The sequence below is a fragment of the Pollicipes pollicipes genome, unplaced genomic scaffold, assembly GCF_011947565.3.
Source record: "Pollicipes pollicipes isolate AB1234 unplaced genomic scaffold, Ppol_2.1 Scaffold_4740;HRSCAF=5597_pilon_pilon_pilon, whole genome shotgun sequence".
NCBI classification, from domain to species: Eukaryota; Metazoa; Arthropoda; class Thecostraca; order Pollicipedomorpha; family Pollicipedidae; genus Pollicipes; species Pollicipes pollicipes.
The window spans coordinates 41,247,550-41,274,617 of NW_023596545.1; the positions used below are offsets into that span (position 1 = coordinate 41,247,550).

General features: G+C 50.8%; 1 protein-coding gene across 1 annotated transcript; it reads right to left on the minus strand.

The window, feature by feature from the left end:
• On the minus strand, positions 1-26,802 carry LOC119098404 (uncharacterized). The gene is made up of 4 exons (XM_037221319.1): positions 26,773-26,802; positions 26,409-26,643; positions 12,736-12,937; positions 1-139 (listed from the first exon to the last, which is right to left on the minus strand). The coding sequence occupies exons 1-4, from the start codon at positions 26,800-26,802 to the stop codon at positions 1-3; spliced, it is 606 nt and encodes a 201-aa protein (XP_037077214.1).
• Between the last annotated feature and the right edge of the window lie 266 nt (positions 26,803-27,068).

Genomic DNA, 27,068 nt, shown 5'->3' on the forward strand with positions numbered 1-27,068 from the left:
TCAGCCGCAGATAGTGTAGCCGGCCGTCGGGAAAATCCGGGGTCCGGCCTGACGTGGGGGCCGCCGCGTCGGACCTCGTCTCGGCGCGCTCGATCCCGTCCAGCCGGGGGCGTGCCGGTGGATTTGCTCGGCCCTGGGGCTGTCGGAGGGAGAGGGACGGCCTCCGGCCGGCGCACCAGCACTCCGCACCTCGCCGGTGCGGCTCCGCTGGAGGATGTCGCCGAAGTTGCACGGGCTTCGGTGCGTTCGCAGTCCCAGAGGCCAGCCAAGATGGCCGCGACAGGACCGTTTAACGGCGCTCGAACCGCACCAGATAGCACCGCGTGAGTGACTTTTGATGACCCCGCTGAGGGAGACGGAATGGCGAAGACAGCCAGGACAGCGGCGGGACCACGGCCCAAACTACTACACCTTCGCTGCTGTGGTGAAATATTGCAGCGGTCCTCACAGCCAAGCTGATGCCAACTAATGAGCTATTGCCAGCACCGTGTCCGAGCGAAGGCATGCCCAGGGACCCGTCGTCACTGACGTCAGCATAGGCACGCTTCCACCGGGCTGTGACGTGACAGGCGCGGTGTACGACTACGCCAGGAGTCAGCCGTTTCGATTTGAGCTGACGTATGTACTCTATTTCCGTTTGCCATCGGCATAATTAAATTGTGAGTTATCACTGAGTGGCTAGCGTCCTCGGAGAAATTCGGCCATCAGAGGTAAGCCCGGAGCGGAGTTTGAGGTGAAGGCAACTCTGCTCACAAATATGTGCCTGAATATCCCGTAGTGAGGAGGTCTATAGGATATGGTCCCGCCTGAACTTCCGGAACGCGCGGCAAATTGAAACACAGCATAGAAGTTACGGGCTCCGACTAACTTATGACATCACAGTCTACGCTTAAATCGGTCATATCCCGGGATGACTTAACTGGGTTGTATGATATTGGTTATGCCGCACTTTTTAGGTCACAAGTGCTTATGTCATCTAGGGGGCGCCTATTGACCCAAGACTGCAGATAGTCAAACACTTCTAAATGTGTTGGGCGCTCCCTGCTACCATAAGACATGCGATTACCTGAGCGCTGTTCTCACTTCACAGTCGTACGGCTACTTGTTTTTGTCAATGTTGTGTGCACGAATTTACATTTCATGTCGGGATTGGAGTTCTCTGACGCACTCAGCTGCTCAGGCTATATGGCATAGCCTGCCTCTCACCCCGGAAGGAAGGGCGGGCATATGCGGAATCGATCCTCCTACCTCTAGTTTCCCTTTCGCGCCGCTTGACTACACTATCGCTAGCCCCACATTTAAGTGTTGAATCAGACAAAAGAACTGTGCAAACACGGACGACTTAATTTTTCGCTCACTTGACCTGACATTACGGGACGCTGTGCATGAACACCAGCAGCACGAGCAGCTCAAAATGCTCCTGATAAAATGGCAGTACACAATCTCCTTGCAGCGTGCAAAAAGGCGTCTGGAAAGGCATGGGTCAGCACGTTAACAGTCAGCGCATGTTGTAGACGCACTTTGTTTAGCTGCTAGCACCTTGTGTTTGAGATCAAAAGGCCCAGACTTCAATCAAAGAGCGATATGTGTTTTGATCCGTGGGAACGTCGCAGCCGCGATAACAGGTTCGCTAAAATTTATGGCTCGGGTCGGATGGTTTATTGCTACATGTCATTAAAACTTAAATTAGTCCTGCAACCCCTCCTGATCTTTATGCCAGTAAAAGTGAAGCACGCCACGCCCAGAAATCGAATTCTGAATACTTTGATGCTGAACATTGGGTTTGAAGTTGATGTGTAGGTAGGTTAGATGTGTAGGTGATGTAGCCAGATTCTACTTAAAACTGTGTCGGCGTGAAGCAAATATGCAGCATCGATTTAACAGAGTTTTTGACGCAGTCTGATTGGTACATAATTAACCTTAGCTTAACGGCCAGGGATAACATGATCTCCATAGCCCTCCCCAGAGTCGGCCGACAGAAAATTAGCGACACCGGATATGAACATTCAATTCTGACTCGGCTTTATCATATTCAGATATGTAGGCATGTAGTTCAGGTATATTCACTCTATACGGATATTTCAAATGTCTACGTGGTAAAATAAGCATTCCGGTGAATGTATGATTGACATGAAAAAGCCACCGATTTGTTTACCAATTGGAAGAAGATCGGGTAAGAGAAAAAGGTTGAAGGTCGAAGAGGTCAAGAGAGAGGTCGAAAGCCAGCACACGGAACCTTTCATTCTGCCACTAAATGTGGAATAGACTAACAAGAGGGACGGAATACAGCCTGAATTATATTTCTATGATACATGCCTAGAAAACTGGGGCATGATATCTCAAACTTTGTGAAGCACTCCATATCGCAAGTTTTTCAACCTTGACGCCGCAATGTATCTGCGAAATGCAACTTTAAAGATGGCTTTTTAAGTCCTGTGCACCAATGGTCTACTTGAACCGCTGTGCAATTCGTTTTCCATAGCGTCCGAGCCCGTTGCAAATGGGTTATGACATTCTGCGTCCTCCCACGGGGCACAGGGATGTCAGAGAAGGAGGGTCATCACTTGCTCAAGATAAACCGACCAGAGTCGCGTCGAGTACATGGTAATGAGCCGGCAGAGACGTCCCGCCATCAGGCGCGACCACGCCGCGTATTTCGCCGACCAGCTACGTGAAGCGGGTTCATCCAGGATGCTGCCGGTGCTGCGGCCAGACACAGAAGCAGGACAAGTGTCGACACTGTCACATCGGCTTGTACAGTGGACACGATTAATACGTGTTATGTTGCGCATGCTCGACGACATCGGCTGGCGCACAAGCACTACAGAGAGCGCTGCCTGCTGTTACTCCGCACGTGTTCTCTTGTGCTTTCGCGTACAGCCTTTTACTATTGACGCTTTGTTTTGTGTTACATGTACGATGCATGAAGCGGATCAGCTCTTGCCGGTTTGGACCGTATTTACTGGTTTGGACGGTAATGGTGCTTGAATGTGTCAACGATTCTTCCCGGATATGGGTCACATTTAACTGGACTCGTTAGACATCGTCTTGACACTGGGTAGTTCCGACCCACTAGACACATGCACTAGTTTTGGCCACCTTCATAATAGCGGCCAGATCTACAACTGGCAGTACTAGAACCGCATCACTGTCACCTGAAATCATGAGAATTTACGTATGCGATTTTCAGTGCCAAATCGCGGAGTACTTAAGCGAGCATGATTTATTCACGCACGCACAGCATTGATGCAAGTCCAGCCAATCTACCGAGAGGGTACCCGTTGGAATAGCCGACAATGTGTACAGAGCGACGGACAGTGGAGAGGCATCAGTTATTGGCATTGACCTGAATACTCCGATGAAGTATGACATGCCATATCATGACAAAGCTAAGCCTTCATTATGTTTTGCACTAGTTGCCTTCGACATTGCCTTTACGGACATCCACATCAAGTGAAAACTGGCAGCACCGATAGTGCAGTTGTCCTTTCGAAGCCTCCACCAATCACCTCTGGAACTGATAAGGTAGATCGCTCAGCTCTCCGTCGTTCGCCATGTTCGCAAACGGTCCGTGACTACACGTACCTGAAATAACAGCCGTGCTGCTGGCTGGCACACGAAGCTTCTAGTCTCTGACAAAAAGGCCGGCTGAATAACTTGATTTCGAAGACGGAACAGGAGCTATCAAAGCTGCAAGCATCGTTCCGTAACAATGCCATGAAGATCAACACGTCGAAGAGCCAACTGATTGTTTTCGGCACGACTCCCATACTGAGCGGCACGAAATCCGTAAGCGTTGTGTTTGCAGACAATGCAATTGACAAGTCCACATCAGTGAAGACCTTGCCCTCGTCATGGATAAGCACATGGCAAATGGTGGCCACATCCGTCACGTTCTGACGACAAATCACGTGTGGTGACAAAAACATCAGGTGACCTCCCTGGTCGTATTTGCACTACTGTTCTGTGTCTGTATGTGGTACCTGAGAAGTCACAGAACCTCAGTATTTACACTACAGTATTGTGTCTGTATACGGTACTCGAAGAGCCACGGAGCCTCGGCGAAGTGCAAAAGGTGCTGGATTTTTGCGTCCGTGTGATTGGAGGCCGCTGTAAATACGACCACACATCTGTTGTGCCGAAGGACTTGACGTGGCCGAGTGCAAGAAACTTAGCTTCGCACCACAGTACACATTGAAGTTTCTTTTTTGGGCCCGCGACCGCTTTCGATCACCACCTGATCTGGCTACTACGAAATGATCACACTCACCACGACCTGACGCCAGTCTGGAGCAGGCCATGACACCTAACCAGAGGCCTCACGTCCGTTCGCGGCTTCCTCTGGAATGCAAATGACCAAGCAGCAACCGCACAGGCACAAGTTTAAATGTGACAAAACTCTCGCTCCCTCTCTCTGTCTCCCTCTCTCTCTTTCTCTCTCCCTCTCTCTCTCTCTTTCTTTCTTTCTCTCTCGCTCTCTCTTTCTCTTGCTCTCTCTCCCTCTCTCTCTTTCTCCCTCTCGCTCTCTCTTTCTTTCTTTCTCTCGCTCTCTCTCTCTCGTTCTCCCGCTCTCTCTCTCTCTCTCTCTCTCTCTCTCTCTCTCTCTCTCTCTCTCTCTCTCTCTCTCTCTCTCTCTCTCTCTCTCTCTCTCTCTCTCTCTCTCTCTCTCTCTCTCTCTCTCTCTCTCTCTCTCTCTCTCTCTCTCTCTCTCTCTCTCCCCCTCCCTCCCTCCCCTCCCTCCCCTCCCTCCCTCCCTCCCTCCCTCTATCTCTCTCTCTCCATCTCTCTCTCTCGCTCTCACTATCTCTCTCTTTCTCCCTCTCGCTCTCACTTTCTTTCTTTCTCTCACTCTCTCTCGCTCTCCCGCTTTCTCTCTCTCGCTCTCTCTCGCTCTCTCCCTCTCTCTCCATCTCTCTCCCTCCCGCTCTCACTTCTCTCTCTTTCTCCCTCTCGCTCTCTCTTTCTTTCTTTCTCTCACTCTCTCTCTCGCTCTCCCGCTCGCTCTCTCTCTCCCTCTCTCTCTCTCTCGCTCTCCCGCTTGCTCTCTCTCTCTCTCCCTCTCTCTCTCTCTCTCTCTCTCTCTCTCTCTCTCTCTCTCTCTCTCTCTCTCTCTCTCTCTCTCTCTCTCTCTCTCTCTCTCTCTCTCTCTCTCTCTCTCTCTCTCTCTGCCTCTATCGTTAACGAAGGAGGATATCCACCTCCCAGGTCTCTGGGCAACTCGCCGTGATCTGCTGACTTGCAAGGCCCACGGCTCCCGCATTTGCTTCGATGCGTCCAAAAAGGAATGTTCCACACTTAAAGATGTTAGAATAAGCTTCTGATATGAAGAAATAAGCTCACTTATAACTAATGGTACTCTTTAAAACGGCAAAGACTGCTCCAGACAACAGAGTTGCTCTGTTTAATAAAAATATTCCTCAGTTATTGTTCGATTACGTCATTGCAGCTTGCACTACATTGATTAAGAACCGATTGACGACCGTTATATCTGGAAATCGTGCCCACGAACGCCAGATATGAACGACTCGACAGTTATATTGTCCAAGGCTTGACCGCTGCATGGCTATTAGAATGGCAGTTATTATAGCGTCATGGATGCCTAGATGACTTAAAATAGTCTCCCCGAAATAGTCTCCACAACTTCACGAGCGTTTAGCACAGAAACTGGACAGGTTTTAGGTCTTCAAAAGGGCATGGCTGTGAGCCGCATTGAATGGTCTTCAACAGGGCTATTTCAATTAAAAGCCCCGTGGAAATGTGGAACACTCCCTTTGACCCTTGCTCCTGTAGTCTAACGTAACCAGACAAGCTTTAGGTATGCAGCTTCACGATATTGCAAAAGCGCGAAACAAGACCATCCTGCAGGTGTTCCACAAAAACGCTTGAAAAGGGTTTAAGTTCGTTTCGTTGGGCTAGTTACGGAGACAAACAGAAGACAGAGTGAATCGCCAGGACTTGCAGAGGTTTGCGGATTGTGGATCAAAATAATTGCGGGGTTTGTGGCAGATGCATTGCAGTTAGCTGATCGGGCGTTTTATTTCAGTTTAATTGGTTGATAGCTGTCGTAGACCTACAGAAAATTAAAACTTGCTCAGGTGCGTTAATCAAAGTTTCTCTGAGCATGGAACTGCGCGAAAGTTTCTCTGAGCTGCGCTTTTATCATTCACCCGATATCAGCATACACCATGTCAGTATCACTTGCTGAATCCCTTCGTTCTTAACACGCGCTCGGGTGGGGGAGGTCAAACTGACCCCAGAAGGTTTTTCCAGAAAGGTTTACGAACGGCGCAGCGTAACCGCGCCAAACTTAGCTTAGCTGTAGGCAATTGAATGGTGAATCGTTTGACATCAACAACTTAGATGTACCTTGTAGGGTCGATGACCTATGGCAGGTCAAAGTCAGGCCATGGCTTCAGCGAAGGCACTTTCTAGGGAATCCTTCAATCTGGTCCAACAACGGAGTGTTAGACAAAGCCATTCATCTCTGAGATGCTTTCTTAGGCAACACAACAGTTAAACGAGCAAATTACATTGACCTAAGTTCAGGTATGAATGCCACATCGAGGTCAAAACCAACCTGTTTAGTTACTCTAGGGCTTGCTGTATGGGATAGTTTCTGGTGCTTATTTCGAATCTATTGATAGCAAGAACGGCATTATGCATCTTCCGTGGACTTCTTAGAGGCCAGAATAGGTCATTGACCTGAAATGGCCTAGGCCAACATTTTTTTTTAGGGATATACCACCAAGCGTAATCTTTGTCGCTTAGTTAAATGCAAAACTTAAAGCAGCCTTGTATGATTTTGGTCACCTTGAGGTTCAAAAGGTCAAACAAGGTCACTGACCATGAATGAGCATGTGATCTTTTGCTTAGAAACGGTTCTCTAGGTTCTGGGGGCACTTTAGAGACCAAACTGGAATTTGACCTTTTTTACCTTTTTTGACACGAAGGTCATGACCCCAGAACCTGAAACTTTGACCTAAGTGAGCTCACGTACAGGTCAACACATCCTGTAAATTTGGCATCTCTAGCTTTCTTAGTTGCCGAGATCTCAGGGGGTCAAATTGACCCCCACCCGAGCGAAGGGTATCTAGCCGGCCGTCCGGGTGCGTGTTAATCTAGCTTTTTAGGGGTTCCCCTCGTGGCAGAGGAAAGCCGATCCACAAACACCCAGCGGTGAATTTTTGGTGAATTTTGCTCCCTGTTCATTAAAAAATAATGCTGTTCTCCACAAACTTGAGTTAAAATCTCTAATCACGATGTGACTCCAGGATTCGCCGGGAGCCCTAAATAAGCTCATCAGCTGCTAACGAAGCGCCTTACTGAAAATGGTGGTCCTCCAGGCGTCAATCTCCCTGCCGCCTGAGACGTTCCGGAAAGGGTACAAGTCGCATGGTGCGAGACGGTCTATCGGTCTTGGTAGCTGAACATCTGACGATGTTTCGCTGTTTCGTGAGTGGTTTTGACCGGCACTAAAGTCAGCGGGGTGCCGCTTTTGATGACGAAGATAAAAGCAGATCAAAGAAATGCCCCGTTCAAAGCTCCTGATATGATTTAGTAACGCCCACGCCCACGCAAATGAGGAACAGGATGGAACAGAAAATATGTCTGGATTTTACTTATCGATAGCAGTTCATTTATTTGCGTGAGTCTTCGTTGATAAAAGACATTACTTGTGCGATACTTTCTGCTTTTCTTTTTTACTGCATTCATCCAGTTTTCTCGTATATTGGTGCAGCACAATCCTGTCTGTCTGTCAAAAACGTGCTCTGCAGACACAAGACTGTCTTCGCACAAAAGCCACATCTGGTCTTGAAGTGAGGTATGAACTCTTTAAGCTGCGACGTTGAATATCTTTGACCAGGAGCCGATCCGGGATTTCGTTAAGACAGAGCCGCGCTTCATCGTGGTTATTTCTAGGGGTAAATTTTCTTGTATTCTGTGTGTTCAACTTGAATATTCGGGGCTGTATGTGGTGACTCTGAGCGTTCTTGCGTCTTGAAAATGGACGTTATGTGGACCAAAAATGAAGATCTTGTTACTGCTTCATTGCAAAATTTTAGTGCCCCCTCGGCCCAACGGGAGAGGGGGAGGGGCACGGGGCCCCATGCCCTCTGGATCCGCGACTACCGCTGACCACTACAAATCGGAAAATAACTACATGCCATTTTGCCTTTTTCCGTGTTGAGCAGCACTACGGTGCAAAGCTGTGTGACACTCGAACTTAAAACCTCATGAGCATTGTCATCAACCGAACCCGAAAGAGCACGTGCTTGTGTAGTTTCACGCTGCGTCGTACACATCTGAAATTGGATCATTTTTGTCCCACTCGGCATACGAACGCCCAAGGCGTAAGATGGGTGTTGTATCTTCTCGTCGGGCATAGCTCTAGCTCAATTCCAAAATTATTCATTTATCATATGATATTAACCCGTGCCCTGACAGAGGGCAGATGCAACCCCACTAGCTTTTCAAGGGTACCTCTCCGGCATGTCGGGCAATCGCGCCAAATCTTCAGCAGCCTTCAGCAGCTTCAGCGCATTCATTGCGCACGCTTTGAAACCACAAAGCTGTGTTTAGCTTTCTGGTTTTGGATAGTTTGCTTTTAAAGAATACTGATGGCAATCCACGGTCTGCACGGGCGACCGGCGGCAACCGACGATGCGGCGGAGAGCGCGCGGCGGGCCGACTTTGTTACGTGTGATGAAGTGTTCCACCTTTCGGGCACATTTCAAAAACATACAGCGTTGAAACATCGGGGCCAGTTACGTCTAATCAAAGCACTGGGCAATGCCACTGCAGCACCGTAAAGACATAGTAAGGATATCAATTTTTTTTAGCTTTGGGTCCATATTACGCTGCCAACGTTTTGTAACAGCACTACGTTTCCTCCTTTCAGTCGCGAGCACTGTACCCATGACAGCTGCCGTGCGCACCTCTACTGGTGCGAATAAATGAACATTTATGATTGGTCCAGCGGGAGGTATGGGCCTGTTTCAGAGTAGCGCACTGGTTGAAGTTTGAACCAGTGCGCCACTATGGACTATGTCATGCTCCCATTCCCAAAGCCAAAATGCGTCCGGAAAAGAGTCATGTGGCCGTCGTCATAGGGAATAAATCAAAGAGATATTATAACGTGTCTTGAATTAGCGGGATCTTAGCTTCATCTTCGCACGTCTTTTCGTTTAGGCAGAGTGTTTCAAGGTTTCGAAGCATTTATAGCACAAATATTTTTACAAATGGGTTTGTTGCAAACATTACAGAACACACGCATTGCAAAATCAAAGCAATTGACAGGCATTGCTTTCATAGTAGGGAGCCAAATAAGATTTCCCCCGCATGAGCGGGTTCTTCAGGAGCGGCTACTTCTGGGCTTTTCAGGATGATTTCGAGAAGACTGGCGTTACTGATCCAGTCGCACGAGCCTAATCAAGCAATGATCAAAAAGAAAATTAAAGTGGGATGGTTCCTTAAACGGAGCCAAACACCATAAACATACGATCAAAACATTTAAAACTATACGCCATTTTACTTCGCATGAACCGGAAACACGGCTGTTTACGTTTCTTTGTCGCTACAAGGCATGGTCTCCTACGTATGATGTTGTAAAGCTGAAACGCTCAATTTTCTTATGATTGTAAATCCGCAGCCTGCCCCCCCCCCCCCCCCCCGCCCCGGTCGCCTCCCAACATGCAAGAGGTTGCGAGGAGCCCACACCAGACGCACAGAAGCACCCAGCCCTGCTCCCCTGAGCCCTGCTCCATCTCAGCGTTGCCACGTTGACGGCTGGCCGGGACCTCACGCTGGGATTGAGCGGAAGACCCGCCGACCGCGGCTGCGGCCGTGACCTTCTCACACCGGATATCCGCCGGAAGCTCCAGCCGGGAGCGGTGAGCAGCGTCCCCAGCGCCCAGCGGCGGCGCACAGCCCCCCGCTCAGCTCGGAGGCTATTTTGAACGCGGCCGAGACGGGACCGCCCGGCGGCTGGCGGACCAAGTTCGAGGCTGATTAGCGGACGGGGCGGACGGGAGGACGGTAGTTTCTCGGCGACTGTGGAGTGGATCCAGGTGGGTGGCCCTCCACGGCCACGAGCATACCTTCGTCGAATCTCGCCACGCACGGAGAAATACAGAGTTGCGACCCATGAAGAGGCCTGGAGCTGAAATTTTTTATTCAGCGGGGTGTCCACGACACCGGGCTCGCGCTCAAAAAGCGAATTCGCGCATGGTGCAGGCAAAAGCTTTCCAAAGCTTAGTGTTTCAAGCAAATGTGACGGGTGCTACCTCGTGCACCCCAGGATGTTTAGAGTCCAGAGCTACCAGCATCCCGTAGATTTCTTACAAAATGCATGCACCATCATAAACGCCTTAAAGGGATTCACATGGTAATGGTGTAACTTGCAGTGTGTCGCGGGGGTATTTCAGGATGTGTGGAAATGCAAGCGTACGCTATCCGACGCCAGTGGCATAGGACCCCTCGCTCATCATCTGACCGACTGGTGAAATAGCACCCCCCGCTCATCCCCTGACCGACCAGTGAAACAGTACCCCTCGCTCATCTCCGGACCGAATGGCGAAATAGAATCCCTCGCTCATCTCCCGACCGACTGGTGAAATAGTACCCCTCGCTCATCCCCAGACCCACTGGTAATCAATTCAGGCAGTGACAACGGCGCTGAAGAGCGATCAACGCCGGTAGAGCTTATCCTCGATCGCCGGAAGCTCGATAACCGGGGCCTTCTTGAAGAGTGTCAGACAGAAGCGGCATAACAATCGTGTCCTAAACGAAAAAAAACAGCTAGACATGATTGATTAGATTGTCATTTGGATTTAAGAACACTTAGATGGCAGTGGTCATTTCGAGTCCGCGAGAGATGAAAACGAAATAAATCAGCTCCGGATGGGTCCTCGATACCATTTGTTTTCGCGTGGTCCAGCGCGCGCGCTGGTCACTTCAACGTGATACAGAAACGTCACAATGAGCATTGCTGCTGCGTGTTTTCAAGCCATTGATGGAATATCTATTTCCTGTCACATTTTGCGTCGCCCCCGCGTTGGTGCTGGGGAGGGGTAGGGGTGCGTGGAGGAGTCCAGGTTGAATTAATCGAACCCACGCCGTAAACAGACCCCGCGCCCGCGTCACGCCGACCTCCCACACAGTTCCGCGCAGGTCAGGCGAGGTGCAGTAAGCGCCGTGACCTTTGCGACATCACCGCATCAGATCTAGGAATGGGCTTCTCGCGGGGCTTATTGACCACCATACTCGCTCGGACATGGTGATCAATCGGATCGATGCCTCCATGGGCCCCCGCTGGCACGGATTGATCGATCGGGCTGCCGATCACGCCCCCCCCCCCCCCCCCCACCCCGTCCGCCCCGGCGCGTCTCACGTGTCAACCCACAGGCGTCTGTGTTGATACTGGTCCAATTACGGAAGAAACTGAAAGTTAGAATTCGGCGACTGGCCGGCACAGACACAAGCTTTTCGGTAAGCGGTTTCACCGGTCTGTTGGCGCAGGCCAAAGGTGACCCCACGTGAGTGGCATGTTGACATTCGCCATCCGTCTGACGATGCAACGAATTGTGCAACAATGCAAATATTTGATTGAGTCGTTCATTTCTTTGACGTTCTTTTTAACTTTTATGCCGGTAAAACGATTCAATCAATCGTTTCCGAGCGCCGCGTTTCGCGGTTGATTTTCGGTTGTGCCATGTTACATTCGGTCGGCGTTTCCACGAGCAAGGCTTTCCGAACAGGACGACGCATTGTTTTTCACTCGACGAGCATACAAATAGTTTTTACATCCATACGCCACCAATGAACATATACAGAGACCCTGCACAAGCACATACATTAACAGGAACCTTCTGAAAACATTACTGCGTGGCATGCATGAGCCAGAATTTGATGCGACCACGAATGATCACAGCGGCCCAGATATAACTCAATTAGCAATGCTTTTCTCGCATAAGTTAGTTAAAAGGCCGCATCTGCCGGCGCGTTGGGCAGCCTCCGATGCGTCGTCAGTCTGACGGCGTGGTCTCTGCGGGATTGGATCGCCGGTGGCCGCACCACATCAGCATTTGCAATCGATGCCTTGATGCAGGACGAACCGAGATATGGCGGCTGACGTTGACAGGGCGTCGCAACGAGGAACGGTATGCCACTCAGTGATCATCGGGGTCAGAATTGCGAGCTTTACCGCTTTTATACTTAATACTCTCTAGCGACGTTCATAGCGTTGACGTCTCAATGGCAAAGCCGGCAGACACGTAGTTAATCGGCTGCCTTCCCTACATTGGCATTACGTAATCCACTAGCATCGCCAGTTGGCGCGACGCACGAATGGCTCCAGATGTGTTTCGTCCCATTGACTTGGGATGTATAGCCGGTAGCACCTCTATGGGCCGGAGTGTGCCACTTGCCGGCTGAGAGCGCGTGTCTCCACTTTCATGCGCCACTGGTTACGCCCCTCCACTCTGCCCACTCGACCCACCTAGTGGTCTGTGCTGGTAGTAAGGCTACAGTTTAAGCTGCATTTATGCGGGTTGGGATGGCGAGCAGACCAGCGGAAGGAACATTGCGCGACGTGCGGGGTGCTAGCAGGAGCGCAAGCAAAACCCCGGCACAGACAGCTCGCGCGCTCACGCAAAGTATCACTTCCCCGCCACCTGTGCTCGGACGGGATGGCGTTGACATGCAGGATGCCGCGGTGCCACGCAGCCCTCGGCCCACCTGTACTCGGAGCAGTCCGAGGCGACGCTGACATTGCTGCGAGAGCGGCGGCTGCGGAAGGAGTCGCCGCAGTTGACGACGCCCTTGCCGGTGACGGAGAAGTGTCTGAGTCGGTAGTACTCGGGCTCGGCCGTCTCCTCGGCGTCCCGGACGGAGGTGGTGCTTCGGCAGCGGCCCAGCGCGTCCGGGATCATCAGGTAGTCTGGTGGCGGGCGGCGGCAGCGTCAGATCCCGCACCGGCAAGCGGTACACGACAGTGGGCATTCAGCTGTTGTGTTTTCGACGTTACCAGCAATGGGCCCTAAATATGTGAACAAGGCGTTGACGTTGACGAAAGTCAAGAGACCTCGGCGAGGACGTGGGACGAGGACTTCCATGTGAGTATTGAACGCTGGCTTTGGTTAAGCCAGACATGTCGAGGCATAGTCATCCCAGAAGCTCAGATGCAGCAGTGTCAGACACTTGGCCACAGTGCGGTGACCATGCAGGTCAGCTTCCCTGGCACAGAGCTTGTGCGACTCAGTAATGACGGTCATTTGGTGCAAGGCTGGGAGCGTCAGCCTGGTGCGACCATGACGTCACACGCACGCCATGACGTCACACAGGGCATCAAGAACAGTCAGGAAATGGTCAGTTGTACTGGAATCCCTCTCCTAGTTTTATGGGGTCACGTTTTTATGCTTCGCAGGGACGATGGTCCGGTATCCACCTCTGCAAAATAATCGATCATAGTTATAAATAGTATAACAAAACACACGTATCGCAGGCGGCAACACTCAGCTCTTCCTCTGGGGCGTGACTGCATTCCCTGGTGGTCACCTCTCCCTGGCGGCAACCTTACCCACCTCGCCCTCCAGTCGGCCACGGCCTGACAACAGTGGCGACGGCATTTCGGTGCTGGATTGAAATGACGCATTGGAGCGGCTAAATGTGTATCTACTGCAGCCCAGGACGGGCTGAATTAATTGCCGTAAATTATGGACGGCTTGGATTCAAAATAGATCTCTGCAGCAGACCCACAGTGTTTCCAGCCAGGAATAGTCAGAAATTCCCATGAAGGTAACATTAGACATGTCACATGATCCGCGTAAATGCAGCCGATAACGCAAATGTCTGGCGATTGAAAATATGAAAGATTTATCAACGATGAGCGGCTCAGTATTTTTTGCTGCCGAGGAGAAATCCTCCCGTCATTCTTCAGGCACCATTGTAGACTGACACAGTGGCGGTGGAAGAACACAGATCTGTTCCGCACTAGGTCACTCTTGTCGTGACCTCAAAGGACACCGGCAGGGCTATCGGGGAGACCTCCACATCCTGTCGGGGCTGCGGACCTGATCCGACCTTCATCCGACTGTCATGATCCGACCTCCATCGGACCACCATGATCCGACCTTCATCGGACCGCATGATCCGACCTCCATTGGGCCACCATGATCCGACTTTCATCAGACCACCATGCCTCGACTTCCTTTGGACCACCAAGATCCGACCTTCATCAGACCGCCATGATCCAACCCCCATCGGACCACCATGAAACGACCTCCATTGAATCGCCATGATCCGACCTTCATCAGACCGTCATGATCCGACCTTCATCGGCCCGCCAGCAGTCCGGTCTAGCCGTGCGATGAGGCTCAATAACTGCACTGATAGTCTTGGCCGGAAATTGATGCTATTGGTTTTCAATCTACAATGTAGTGGCTGAGCTACGAGGCAAATCTCTATCATGTTACGGGGTATTGGTGACCCAATTGGAGACGACTTCAGATGGATCTGGTCAATTTTCCAATGATTGTTGAATCGGTAGTAATGGAAACACGCTTCTTGCCGCAGCAACGATTTGTGTTGCTCCCTTGACCTCCATTCTTAAAAGGCTGCGAGTTGTTCTGAAGCACTTTCGTTAACGCTGTCACATCACGGGAACGCCTAAACCACAAAACATCGGGAAAGAACAAAATAAACTGCTGAGTTGTCTACTGCGAAAGCAACCAGGCAGCAAACGCACCATATGTGGTGTGTAAACAGCATTCCACCGCTGCTCCAGGAAATGCTACCGCGTATATTATTACGTCAAATGCGTGTGGTAAAAGCAGGACGCCCGTCATGATGCCTGCAGGATGTGTGCAGACAGACCGCTGCACTGGAGTGCAGTTTATTCCAACTCAAAGGAAGTATTGTACGGTTCTATGGGGGTTTTGGGTTTTGAACGGCCATCTTGAAGACCTTCCGGTGCAGTTCACAGCCCTGCTTTCCGTAAAGCCTGGTTTCTGTGGTTTATGAGCAACACACCCGCGAAATGGGGAATTTTTCGTGGAAAATTTCGGGGAAACTATTTTTGTTTCGGGGACAGTATTTAAAAGTCACACTAACATTCATGACGTCATCATAACGTCGTTCAAATCCTGCCATTTCATAAGCCAAGCGGCGATCAAAGCCGAACAAAATATAATGGTCGAGTCGTTCATATCTGGCGTTCGTGGACACGATTTCCAAAAGTAACAGACGTCAGCTGGCTCTCAATCAATACTGCGCAAGGCAGTATGACGTAATCAAACAACGACTAATCTAGGAGCATCTTTACTAAAAAGAGATCCTGCTTCACTATATTCAAATGTGAAACATCCCCTTGAAAGGCAATTAACCCTAGGGACAAAATGTCCATGGAGTATGGTAGTGCATACATGACAAATGTCGTGCGAAACGAATGCATAGCTTTGCCTGCAGGCTGCAACCAATAAGGCTGGCTGTACTCCGACATAAAGTGTTAAATGATGTGAGGAAGTAATTCGGAACAGTCCTCTTTCGGCTTTGTAGTTTGACTTTGGCTTTGTACCCGGGCGTGTGGTCTTGTTTAAACAGATAGACAGGGCAAGCATTAGCATATGCATATGCTAATGTTTGCTCTGTTAGTCATATCCTCGAGCTGACTTAACACCGGATGCTACGAACAGTTCGGAGCATTGATCCGTTTGTCATTCGTTTGTACCGGTGGGCTTGGAAGGGACACGAGGGATCACACCACGTTAAGCTGAAACCTGTCAAAGACCCTGCAAACACGACAGTCTGGCCTGGTGAAGCTGACATCTAGAAACTTACACAAATGAATGCCGCGGAAAAGTCAACCCGGTGAGCATGTTGTTTATTTTACTGCTGTCTTTGTGATCGCCAGCACGGCGCTGCGACGTTACAAGTCTGATGAGATCGTAAGAGATCGTAAGAGATCGTAAGAGATCGTAAGAGATCGTAAGAGATCGCGAGAGAGTTGGGAGGGATGCCTCCTTAAACGAGCCTTCTGGGACAGCGGAAAGAGACAAATGGCCTTATCGGGAAGTTTGTTTAGCTGATGATGCATTCATTGCGCTTGCCTTGCAAAAAACCTCCTTAATCATTCACTGTTTTGGTTATTTTATGTTGTGCTGACAAATCGTCACTACAGCGTACAAATGTTGACGCACATCGTGTCTGGCCTCAGAGCGAGCCAGGGTCGCGTTTTGTTTTTCTGAGTGTAACTCGGAACTATTGATGTGGCTTTTAGCCTAGAGAAGTACCGCCCTATTGGACGGAAACCTCCAGTTTCCTACTTCTGTTTCTCAAGCATTAGCATTGAACTGACCTAGGCAGTTTATTGTTTGAACTGGGGTAAGACGCCGGACAAAGCTGGGTTTTCAGACGCTACGCTGATCTTGGGCTTTCACGACGTGACTGTGTACAGCCACGGGCAGGAGTTAGAGCTTTAGCTCAATTAAGAATTAAAATAGTGACGTGGTGCCCACCACCGCTCATCTTACTCGGGTAGAACATAGCTCCCATCCGACGGGGATTAGAAGCATAGTCAGAGGATCAAAAGGCGGTGATCATGGTCAGTCTCTTCAGGTTAACCAAAGCAGTTCGGTTAGCAAGCAAATCAAAGTGGTGACGAAAATGATCAATGGTGTTTCCACACCGGTAACTATTTGAGCACCACCTAAATCGTCATTGGGGCTCCGAAACGATTAATGGACCACACAATGACCAGGGGTCAGAGGGTTACAGGTCTGAAGACCAGCAGGAGCTCTGATGTGACCAAGAGGAGTCCAGGGCCCGCAGCCACGGAACAGCCGGCCGTAAGACCTTCAGGCTTTCGTGAAAGGAAAACGGCTCATGAGAAGCCAGACATCTTGGGTACGACGGTCGTGGCGTACCCTCAAACCACGTGAGTCCACATTAGACTTGTGATCGTGATACTTATGGTTTAAGGCGCATCGACTGCATGATTATTTTGTTAATTTGCATGAGGACAAACGGCAAGTGTGCGATGAAACCCATTAGGATCAAACAGCACGAGAGTCGCCACCCGAGGTCAGCGGTAGCTCCTGACCGGCAAAGCTGCGAGCTTTGAACCTTGCGTGGAGCCTCGGAAGGGGAGGTGGCCAGCACCAGCCTTGCTGTGTGCAGCGCTCGTGGAGCCAGCACCAGCCTTGCTGTGTGCAGCGCTCGTGGGGCCAGCACCAGCCTTGCTGTGTGCAGCGCTCGTGGGGCCAGCATCAGCCTTGCTGTGTGCACACTCGTGGAGCCAGCACCAGCCGTGCTGTGTGCAGCGCTGGTGGAGCCAGCACCAGCCGTGCTGTGTGCAGCGCTCGTGGAGCCAGCACCAGACGTACTGTGTGCACACTCGTGGAGCCAGCACCATCCGTACTGTGTGCAGCACTAGCGGAGCCAGCACCAGCCGTGCTGTGTGCAGCGCTCGTGGAGCCAGCACCAGCCTTGCTGTGTGCACACTCGTGGAGCCAGCACCAGCCGTACTGTGTGCAGCGCTCGTGGAGCCAGCACCAGCCGTGCTGTGTGCAGCGCTGGTGGAGCCAGCACCAGCCGTGCTGTGTGCAGCGCTCGTGGAGCCAGCACCAGACGTACTGTGTGCACACTCGTGGAGCCAGTGCCATCCGTACTGTGTGCAGCACTAGCGGAGCCAGCACCAGCCGTGCTATGTGCAGCGCTCGTGGAGCCAATACCAGCCTTGCTGTGTGCAGCACTCGTGGGGCCAGTGTGCAGCACCAGTGGAACTGTGTGCAGCACTAGCGCGGCCAGCGCCAGCTGCTCAAGTGGACAACAACAGTGGCCAGCAACGGTAGCTGAAGGGCCAAAAGCGGTCGACACAAGCTGTTGTGGCCAGCAGCATCCGCTAGCATTGCAATTTTGCCATTCCAAAGAAATTATCATTTCATCTGATGCACCAACACGTCAGGAGAGATTGCCCGGCAATAATGCCATCTCCGAGGAATTAAAATAAATGTTGAATGGACGAACTGTCCCAGCATGGCACCACGTGTTGCCCTGTGTCTGGTAAGCAATCCATCTGCACCACGGTTCCGTTCGCCCAAGCCAAGCCTAGTCCCGGTCATCTCCCACCCGGTCGCCGCTGAAGTACATGCCCCGGCTCCAGTGGAACACGGCGGCGCCAATACCCCGGCGTGATGAGTTTCCGGCCCGTGGCGCGCCATATCTCAGCCATTACATTCCACCATGGCACCAGGCGATGAATTTTCCGCTCTAATCCCAAATCGATTGCGTCCCGCCGTCGCTCCGAGCTCCTTCCCGGCTTAAAGCCATGATCGGGACCCGTGCTAAGTGAATACCGGCCGGTAAATCGATGGTGCCATTCAGCTGGCACGGCGGCAAAAGCCACTGCCCACCAGCTAAGAATTATGGTCCAGGAGATCATCTGTGGCAGGGAAAAATGAACTGCAAACTTCAGTCGGTCTCGACCGTTTTCCATAAGTTTCATCACCCGCTTCACCATCGCGGTAAATAGGAAATATAAGTGAGACGAACACTATCACCGTAAAGCCACCGTTAAACTGAGCCGGCCAGTCATTCAAAGTAGTAAAGTCAGATCACGAAACGAGACGAATCATACTTGAAACGCGTGCGTTTTTTCCGTCGCGCTGTTACCACCGCATGGCTGCCGTATATCTCAAGCGCGTATATCTCGGTTCAGTTGCACCGCGACAGCCTGCATGTACCGCGCCGGAGCCACGGCTCAGCGAAGCAATAAGCACCCAGAGTCGGTTCCGTCTGCGCCGCCCATACGGCGAGTCTCGTTTTGGAAGGCTTGGAAGGCCTCAGCTTTTCGCGTGCACACTAAACTCGGGTAAGTGCCGACACACACGGCCATAGTGTGGGCTGCAGTTGGTGCCGCGTGTGGAAGGGCTGTGCTTCGCCACGTGGGGACATACGCTGACATTATTTTGCCGCGAGGCTCATAAAGAATAAACCTGCCGGATATGGGCACTTTCGCAATAATCTTCGCCCAGCCTGCTGGCAACTGCCCACATTGCACGAAGGCACGTTTGTTTTAGTGGCGGGTGTGGTGGCTGTCGGTGCCAGCCGCCAGTCCCGGGTCGCAGACAGCCAGTGATGGCCGTCTCGGTCTCCTCCAACGTCGGCGGACGCTGACTGCCGTTCAAATTAAGTCCCCAAGATGCGCTATGCGGCGTGAAACAAGCAGGACAACGGCGGATATGAGACTTGTCGGTTGTTTTCATGCGGATTATGTCAAGAGCCAGGTTAATGCAGACCGGCATCTTCCCCGTCTGCTGCCAATTGTTGTCAGCGACGCACGGGAAAGTTCATGTTACTTAAAAAGTCAGTATTTTGAGCATTTATGGGCAGAGTTTCAATGCTGGAGCAATATGTGCCACTTTGCAGCAAGCAACATTAATATGGAAGCAAGTCAGTACTGTTATAACGATATCAACACGGTATAAACAAGATCAAATTCCTTGGTGGTCTCCAAATTGCCCGCAGAACCAATGACCTTGCTTGACCTTTTGAACGTCATGGTGACCAAAACCATACAAGACTGCTTTGAGTTTTGCATTTGAATAAGCGACAAAGACTACGCCTGGCAGTGTGCTCCTAAAAAAAATGTTGACCAGGGTCATTTTAGGTCAGTGACCTATTCCGACTTTTATGAAATCCATGGAAGATGTATGATGCGGTTCCTGTCATCAATAAAATAGAAATGAGCACCAGAAACTACCCCGCACAGCAGGCCCTCGAGCAATAAAACGTGTTGGTTTTGTCCTGGGTCTGACCTCCATACCTGAAACTAGGTCAATGTAATCTGCTCATTCAGTTGTTGTGTTGCCTCAGAAAGTATCTCAGAGATGCCTGGCTTCGTCTAACACTCCGTTGTTGCTTCAGACTGAACGATTCCCTAGAAATTGACTTCGTTGAAACCGTGGCCTGGCTTTGACCTGCCATAGGTCAGCGACCTTACAAGGTACGTATAAACTGATGATACCAAACGATCCGCTATTCAACTGTCGACAGCTATGCAAAATTTGGCGCGGCTACGCCGCGTTCTTCGGAAACCACTCCGGAAAAAACTTTGGGAGAGGTCAATTTGGCCTCCAACCGAGCGCGTATCAGAGAAGTGATCTAGCGGTAAAACTAATGTGCCGATATTAAAAAGGGCAAGGACAGACCCAAGCTTGTAGTTTTCGGCATTGTGAGCTTAGATGATCGAGATGATTTAAGTCACCCTTGCCCTGAAAATGGGTAGTCGATGCGCCCCCTTAAGACTTTTTTGAGAACGCCTCTTTTGCGTGGCATGCAATTACGCCCGATTGTTAGAAGTCTATAGGGAGTTCATTGCGCGTGTTTTGAGACCAAAAAGAGGTTTTTGGCTTTCCTGGATTCAGAGCAGCGGTGTTTTTTTTTAATACTGCACGGCGATCTATGGTCAGTGCGGGCGGTGCCACATCAGTGCTGCAACAAAAGAAAAAAACACCGACAAGCGTGCTAAGACATTGCTTTTACTGCCAATATTTATGTACATTAGTGCTACGCGACGAAACTTGACAAGTACTCGTCATTACTTCTATTGCAAGCACTCATTGGTCATCATTGATATACGACAATACTTCTACGCGACGTTAGTGCGACACATCAAAACTTATGGTTCACAAATTTACGCACCTTATTACTACCACTGCAAAAGCATACAGTTATTAACACCCAGCTGGACTTCTACCGCAAAAACATACGCGCGACATAAGTGCTGCACGACAAAACTAATGCTTCAAAAACTTAAACCTGTCATTGCCCCTACCGTAAAAGCTTATACAGTCATTCCTAATGCACGGCATTTCTTCTACTGCAAAAACTTCCACGCAGCAATAGTGCTACAACAAACACTTGCGTTCAAGTCTTTGCTGCAGAAGCGATGACTGGTACATGTCTCTGCAGCATAAGTTTTGCTGTGTGGCATTCATGTCGTGTATGAGTTATTACGGTAGAAGCAATGTCGCATATAAATGATGCTGCACCCCTGTCGGTAGGAGTTTTGCCGTCGCGCCCTGTCGTGACAAGGGCGTGGGCGGCGGGCGACACCCGACGATGAAGCACCCGCCGCGCGTGTTCCGCCCCCGCGGAACGCGCGCGGCGGGCCGACATTGCTACATTAATGGAGTTCTAAGTAATACAAATGTGCTCAAAACACACAAAAATATACACAGTTGTACTCAGAGTTGAACAAGAAAGATGCCTGTTTAGGTTTTGTGTCGTCAAGACACATGATATCATATGTATGATGTGCAAAGCTGCAAAGAGGGCAATTTTTGAAAATTTGACTTTTGGCCAGTCATAACGGTGTCAATAATTAACTTAAAATCATGCAAACTAGTACCAATCACGAGATCTCGTTGAGACCAACCTGCTGGATTTCTCCGCTAGGCATGATTTTCATTAGTCTGAAACCGCCACGGGGGTTGCATTCGACCCCCCCCCCCTTCTTTCAGTCCGCGTTAGGAAGCGATTAATCAGGGTGATGGTTAAATACGTATTGCATTTCGTCGCGACCTCTTATGGGCGAGACCCATGCATCGAAGCGGGGGGGGGGGGGGGGATGCACTGTTAAATCCCTGACAGGATATGAAGATCTATGATGCCCAGGCTGGGATAATACATTTCTATTCCTATCGCTTTCTCGCCTTGTAAACCTTGGGTTAAGTGTGGCGTTTTGGTCGTCGTTAAGAAAAGGTGGATTGTTATTCAACGGCACTTCTTGTTAGAAATATATATGCTTGCACACCTTATTTCCATTGTATTGGGTATTACTAAACTTCCAACGTTCAGCGATAAAGAAGTTCATCACCTTGCATTAGATATTGAGACCCCCTTGATGCGAAAAACTAACCGAAATATATGCTTCGTTGAACCATTGTTTCCTGAAACCCTACATCTGGTGCGCGCATTCGACATGGCCCGAATACGCTTGTCATGTGTCTCATGTATGCCCCGATGATATTGGCCCAGTTCTGCCTCTGCTTGATGCGACTCAACAATTTGTCGTTGAAGATTGCGAAAGAACTGGCGATTGTGTTCAAAGGGTTCGTTGGGTCCCGGGAACATTTTGCCACGTACTGTCTGAACGCTGCAAGCTGACAAAAGGCCATTTCACCAGGACTTAGACAAGGTATTGAAAGGACATGTCTTTGACGATACCAGTGTCGTGTCTATATACGTGGGTTTGCCTTCACTTTTGGGGTTTATATCCAAGCCAAGAGGGCAAACTACACGCAGTCTTATTCAAGTCCGTTCCCCGCTTCAGGCCATTTCTGTATGCAATTACTGTAAGTGGAATGAATTGGATACATTATGTGAAGAGGAAAGCTCGCTGTTAAGTGTTTATGCCAGCTTGGTTTTCAGGAAAATACAGCGATGCGCAGTCGTGCAGCGACCCCCGGAACGCCACATTCGATATACTACGCGGACCATCTGTTTCTCAACAAAAAGCTTATGTTTGAGTCAGGATATGTGGCACCGGTACCCTAGAGAGTGTGGTCCTATCTTTGGCGATCAATCGAGCGATGACAGTAGATCTGCATGATGCCACAGTAAACATACGCCATGGGCATCACAGTAGATATTGCAAGCCGTGTTAGCACGGATGAAAAAATGTAACTTGTATTGAGTTATTTCAGTAGATACGATTTTCGGGCTCAGACTTAATTGTCAGGCTTTTTGCAGTGCACGTTTATTTTACGTAAGCTTTTCGCACAAAGAACCCTCACAGTTACCTAATTCTCTTCTAATGCTGTTGTGCAAAGGAGCCCGTGCCGATTAAAATTGCAGTCGTTGCTACCATAACAGCGTTAACAACGCCATGGTACATACCGGGAGCTGACTGAAGCACTGCATTATTCTGGCGACGTCAATGAAGCCGGACTGGGGAATAAATAATCCAGAGCTTGCACCTCGCCATTCAAGACGTGTGATTCTTGTGCGTGCTCAAAACACTGGCAAAACGTAGGTGTAAAAACGTGTGGCTTGAGTTGTTAAACCATAGATCAGCGTATAGGTTCCTGCGTGCAGAGCCGTCCCCAACTCGAAGGCAAATTCCTCCAACACGTGATAGACTAATAGAGCCGCAGACACGTCATAGCCCTATACACACACATATAGACTAAAATCGCAGAACTACCAGTGTTCTTACTGGACTGGCACATTTCATTGCCTTCAACTTTTGCATGAATAAAAAACTTTGGCATCGGATGGATGGCCTTGTAGCCAACACTTCTTCCTGTGCCAATCTTCCATCCGGCATCACACCGAAACATCCTACTTTTCCCGATAAGCTCCGATGTGAGTTCCTGTTCAGATAAAAACATGTTCCGTCCATTTCCGGGCAGATCGAGCAGGGGTTCCGCACCTATTTGCGTCCGATCTCCTGCACTGTCTGCACCATAATACGAAGAATGTCTGGGGATTATCGTGATTGCCAACCACTTCAGGTGTCCACATCGAAAGAAGTCTCGGTCAGGGGAGATGGGCCAGCCACTAGCGCACGGTCTCACGGGAGACAACTCTTCCGCCAAGTCAGTTGGGCAGCTCTTTGAATCGTTTTAAGACGTCGGATGCTTCTTTTTTACCGGAATTCTTCCGGCGGTCGTTAATGGATCCCTCTCGACTGAGCTTCTCTCTAATTTGTAAAATCGCGTATCTTAATGGAGCCGTCTTCATGTTGAGATGACGTGTGAAATAGCGCTGGGTTAGAAATACTTATTTCGTAGCAAAGAAGAATTCCGCTATTTTTTGTTCTGTGCCTGTTGTCTATGTATAGCAACAGCCTTTTCGCGTGGGATTTCGGCTAGTAGAAGAGGTGGAATTCGTCCTTTTATCAAGAACATGTCTGACTCTGCATGGGATGCGCGAGGCAATTTCTAGCTGTAAATGACTTAAAGATCACACTCTGGTGGCCAAAGTCATGCAATGAACGACTCATTTTGATTCAATTTCGCATCAATGCTGACAAAACTGCTAACAGCAGCACTCCACGTAAGGCGGCGACCATCCAATTGCAGGGGGCTGGCCAATGAGTTCGCTCCACCCAGCGAATTCGCCGCACAAATGGCGGCGTGGCTCTGGGCGCTGCTGATGCCCAACGGGCCTTATGCGCCAAAGCGCGAGTCGCGGATACACGCCGAACTGGAATGTTCACCTTGACGTGCGGTATTGTAGGAACCTCTCATACCACTGGAGGCAAAAGTTATTTCATAACAAAATCTCCCGAGAGGCCGCACGCGTGCCAAATCAAATAAACATTGTTGGAAAACTTATATTTGTATGCCAAGGGCTTAGAAAGAAAATCCTCGAAAACAGTTGTCTCAAGCGCGAGGCCCGCGTTATATTGGAGACAACCTGAGACGTTTGGCGTCGCATTTATAGTCGCACGTCCTTAGTCTTGAGACGTAGGTGCACGGAACGTGTGTGCACAAATAAATTTCGGTCTGGAAGGTGACGCTTCGGTGACGTCTCTCATTGGACAAATAAGAACAAAATATTTAAAGTCTTTGCCGGGTTTAAAGGAACTGCAAGCAGCAAGGAGGCCACGATGTGGACCAGGACGTCACGCCATAACTTTGAACATACCGAACTCAAAACTACTCTTAAATAAAACTCCAGTGTCTACGACATTCTGCGTACGCACAATCTCTTCTAAACCATGCACAAACCCCAGACACCTCACCCTCCCACGGGTCACAGCAAGCCACCTCAATCAAGCTTGAAACGACGCCAGCGTCTTGCATCCCTGCCGTTAAGGCTCCCGTAAACACCAGCACCGCCACAAATTGGACGTCTTCAAAGTTAACGGTGGTAAATAGCCTTTGCATCACCTCTGCACTCGCAGCCGTCCGTCGCCAGTGGGGCTAACACGCAAGAACGGCACAGCGGGCCGGAGGCATTATTATGTACGCTGAGGCGGGCTGGAAGCGTGGCCGACTATACAATCAGTAAGCAGGCCTGGAGCCTGTTGCATGTTTCACAGACGTTATGCCGACGGCAACGAAGTAATGGATGCCACAATCTGCAGTCGTTGCGCAGCGGGGCAAATGCTGCAAGTATTCCTTGCTGCGCGGTTGCGACCCGAGGTCACCGTTTAGCGGTGTAGTGGGGTGCTGGCGCTTTCGCCCATCCATCGCAGCTTGGGCTGAACGTAACCCAAGCCGTACGATCGCGAGCCATTATCTGGCGCCGCAATCTGGTTAGCGATGCACGACAGACGTCGTATATTTATGCCGTCATCAGCGAAGGAGCGGCTATCGACCCACAGAAGCCTGGACCTACTTAATGTGGCATAGCACAGCATTACATGCAGACATGTACTGTTGTCCTTTCCCGGAGCCGACGACAGCTGCGAGTTGCGATAAGTTCCTGCAGGCTTGCAAAACATGAAGTAATGCAGATATTTAGCTTTGAGGGCTTAATAATGCACCCGTCAGATGGTACATTTGCGCCATGGTATCGTTCCGTAAAACATCAAAAGGTTCCGTAAACACTGGAGACTAACCACCAAAAGCTACTTCCAGTGGCGTCATAATATTTTCGATAACTAGACATATAACGAGATGCACATTTCAACCATACAATACGCTTTTTGATGGACTTAATAAAAAGCAGACAATCCTGTATAAGGTGATGGCACACGACGTCGGTAATAATCAGACGCGGTCCGGTACAGCATGGGAGATAAACGAAACAGGCTGATATTAGATCACAGCAAACCGGAGAAACGTCCGCTCGGACTTCATCGCAGGTGGCATGAGTTAACGAGGAGTAACCCAACGTGATGAACGAAGGAGACTGGGCTAACGTTGAAGAGGGTCTGCGTTTTCAGACACTCGTGCATACAACCTGGTGCAGTCACATCAGACATCCTGTAAAAGGGTGCAGAATACGCGGCTGCCACCTGGGTAATTTCGGAGAACGACAGTCAAATGCAGCTTGGTGTAATCCGACTTTGGTGTATGAGAGTGGATCCAGATAGTAAGACAGTTATCGGTTCTTGACTACTGTTCGCCGGAATCAGAAGAGCTAACGCCGATTCTTACGGGACTCCATTTCGAGTAGTTTAGGAACAATAAAACATCTCCCCGGCGTGATAAATGGTAAAAGCCACCCACACGAAGACATTTTCCCATCGCCTTCTCGCGCGCCGCACAGACTGAGCTCGTCGGTTAGAGATCCCCTGAGGACGCTCGTCTCGGGTCAGCTCCCCGCCGGATCGCCTGCAGTATCGACTGGGAACGCGAGTGATACGGTCTTACACGGTCGGTCGGTCCCCCCCCCCCCCCACACGGTCCCCTGCCACTGACCCGCCTCAAGACGTCACCCGCCCCGCCTCTTACCTGTTTTGCGGGGCGCTCTGCATGACTGCGAGCGTGAGTGATGCGGTCCGTCGAGGCGGCGAGCGCGCCGCTCGGGAGGCGTGCCCGCTCTCAAATGTCCGCCCGGGGAAGTCCAGCCGGGCGGCGGCGACTCGTCCGAGCGCAGACCATCCACGTGCAGGTCAGGCGTGCTGTGCACGCCCCCGGTGGCGGCGAACGTGGCGCGGTCGGCGCGCGAGCAGCGGCGCACCTGGATCTGCACGGGCGGCCCGAGGTCGGGCGCCAGGCTGTGGAGGGCGGCGGCCGGCCGCCGGCGCCGGCTCAGCCGCGCCTGGCGCCGCTGCCGGCCGCGCTCGCCCTCGTCGCCCGAGTCGCTCGAACCCACCACCAGCGGCACGCGGTCGGCGGACGTCATGGCAGCGCGTGGCCAGCTGCCGGGCGCGGCGGGCGCGCGGCGGGGCGACGCCACACGCCGCCTGACGACACTCATCGGCGCCGACGGCTCTCGGGACGGCGCGCGTCGCTGCCGACAGAGGAGACGACGGTCAGCGACGTCGACGCGGAGGGCCCGGAAGACGGGCAGTGGAGGCAGTGTTGTGCTGTGCATCTGTTATGTATGGTCAAAAACCACGGCCATAAAAATAATGCATCGGAATGAACTCGTTAAGTCAAGCCAGCTCA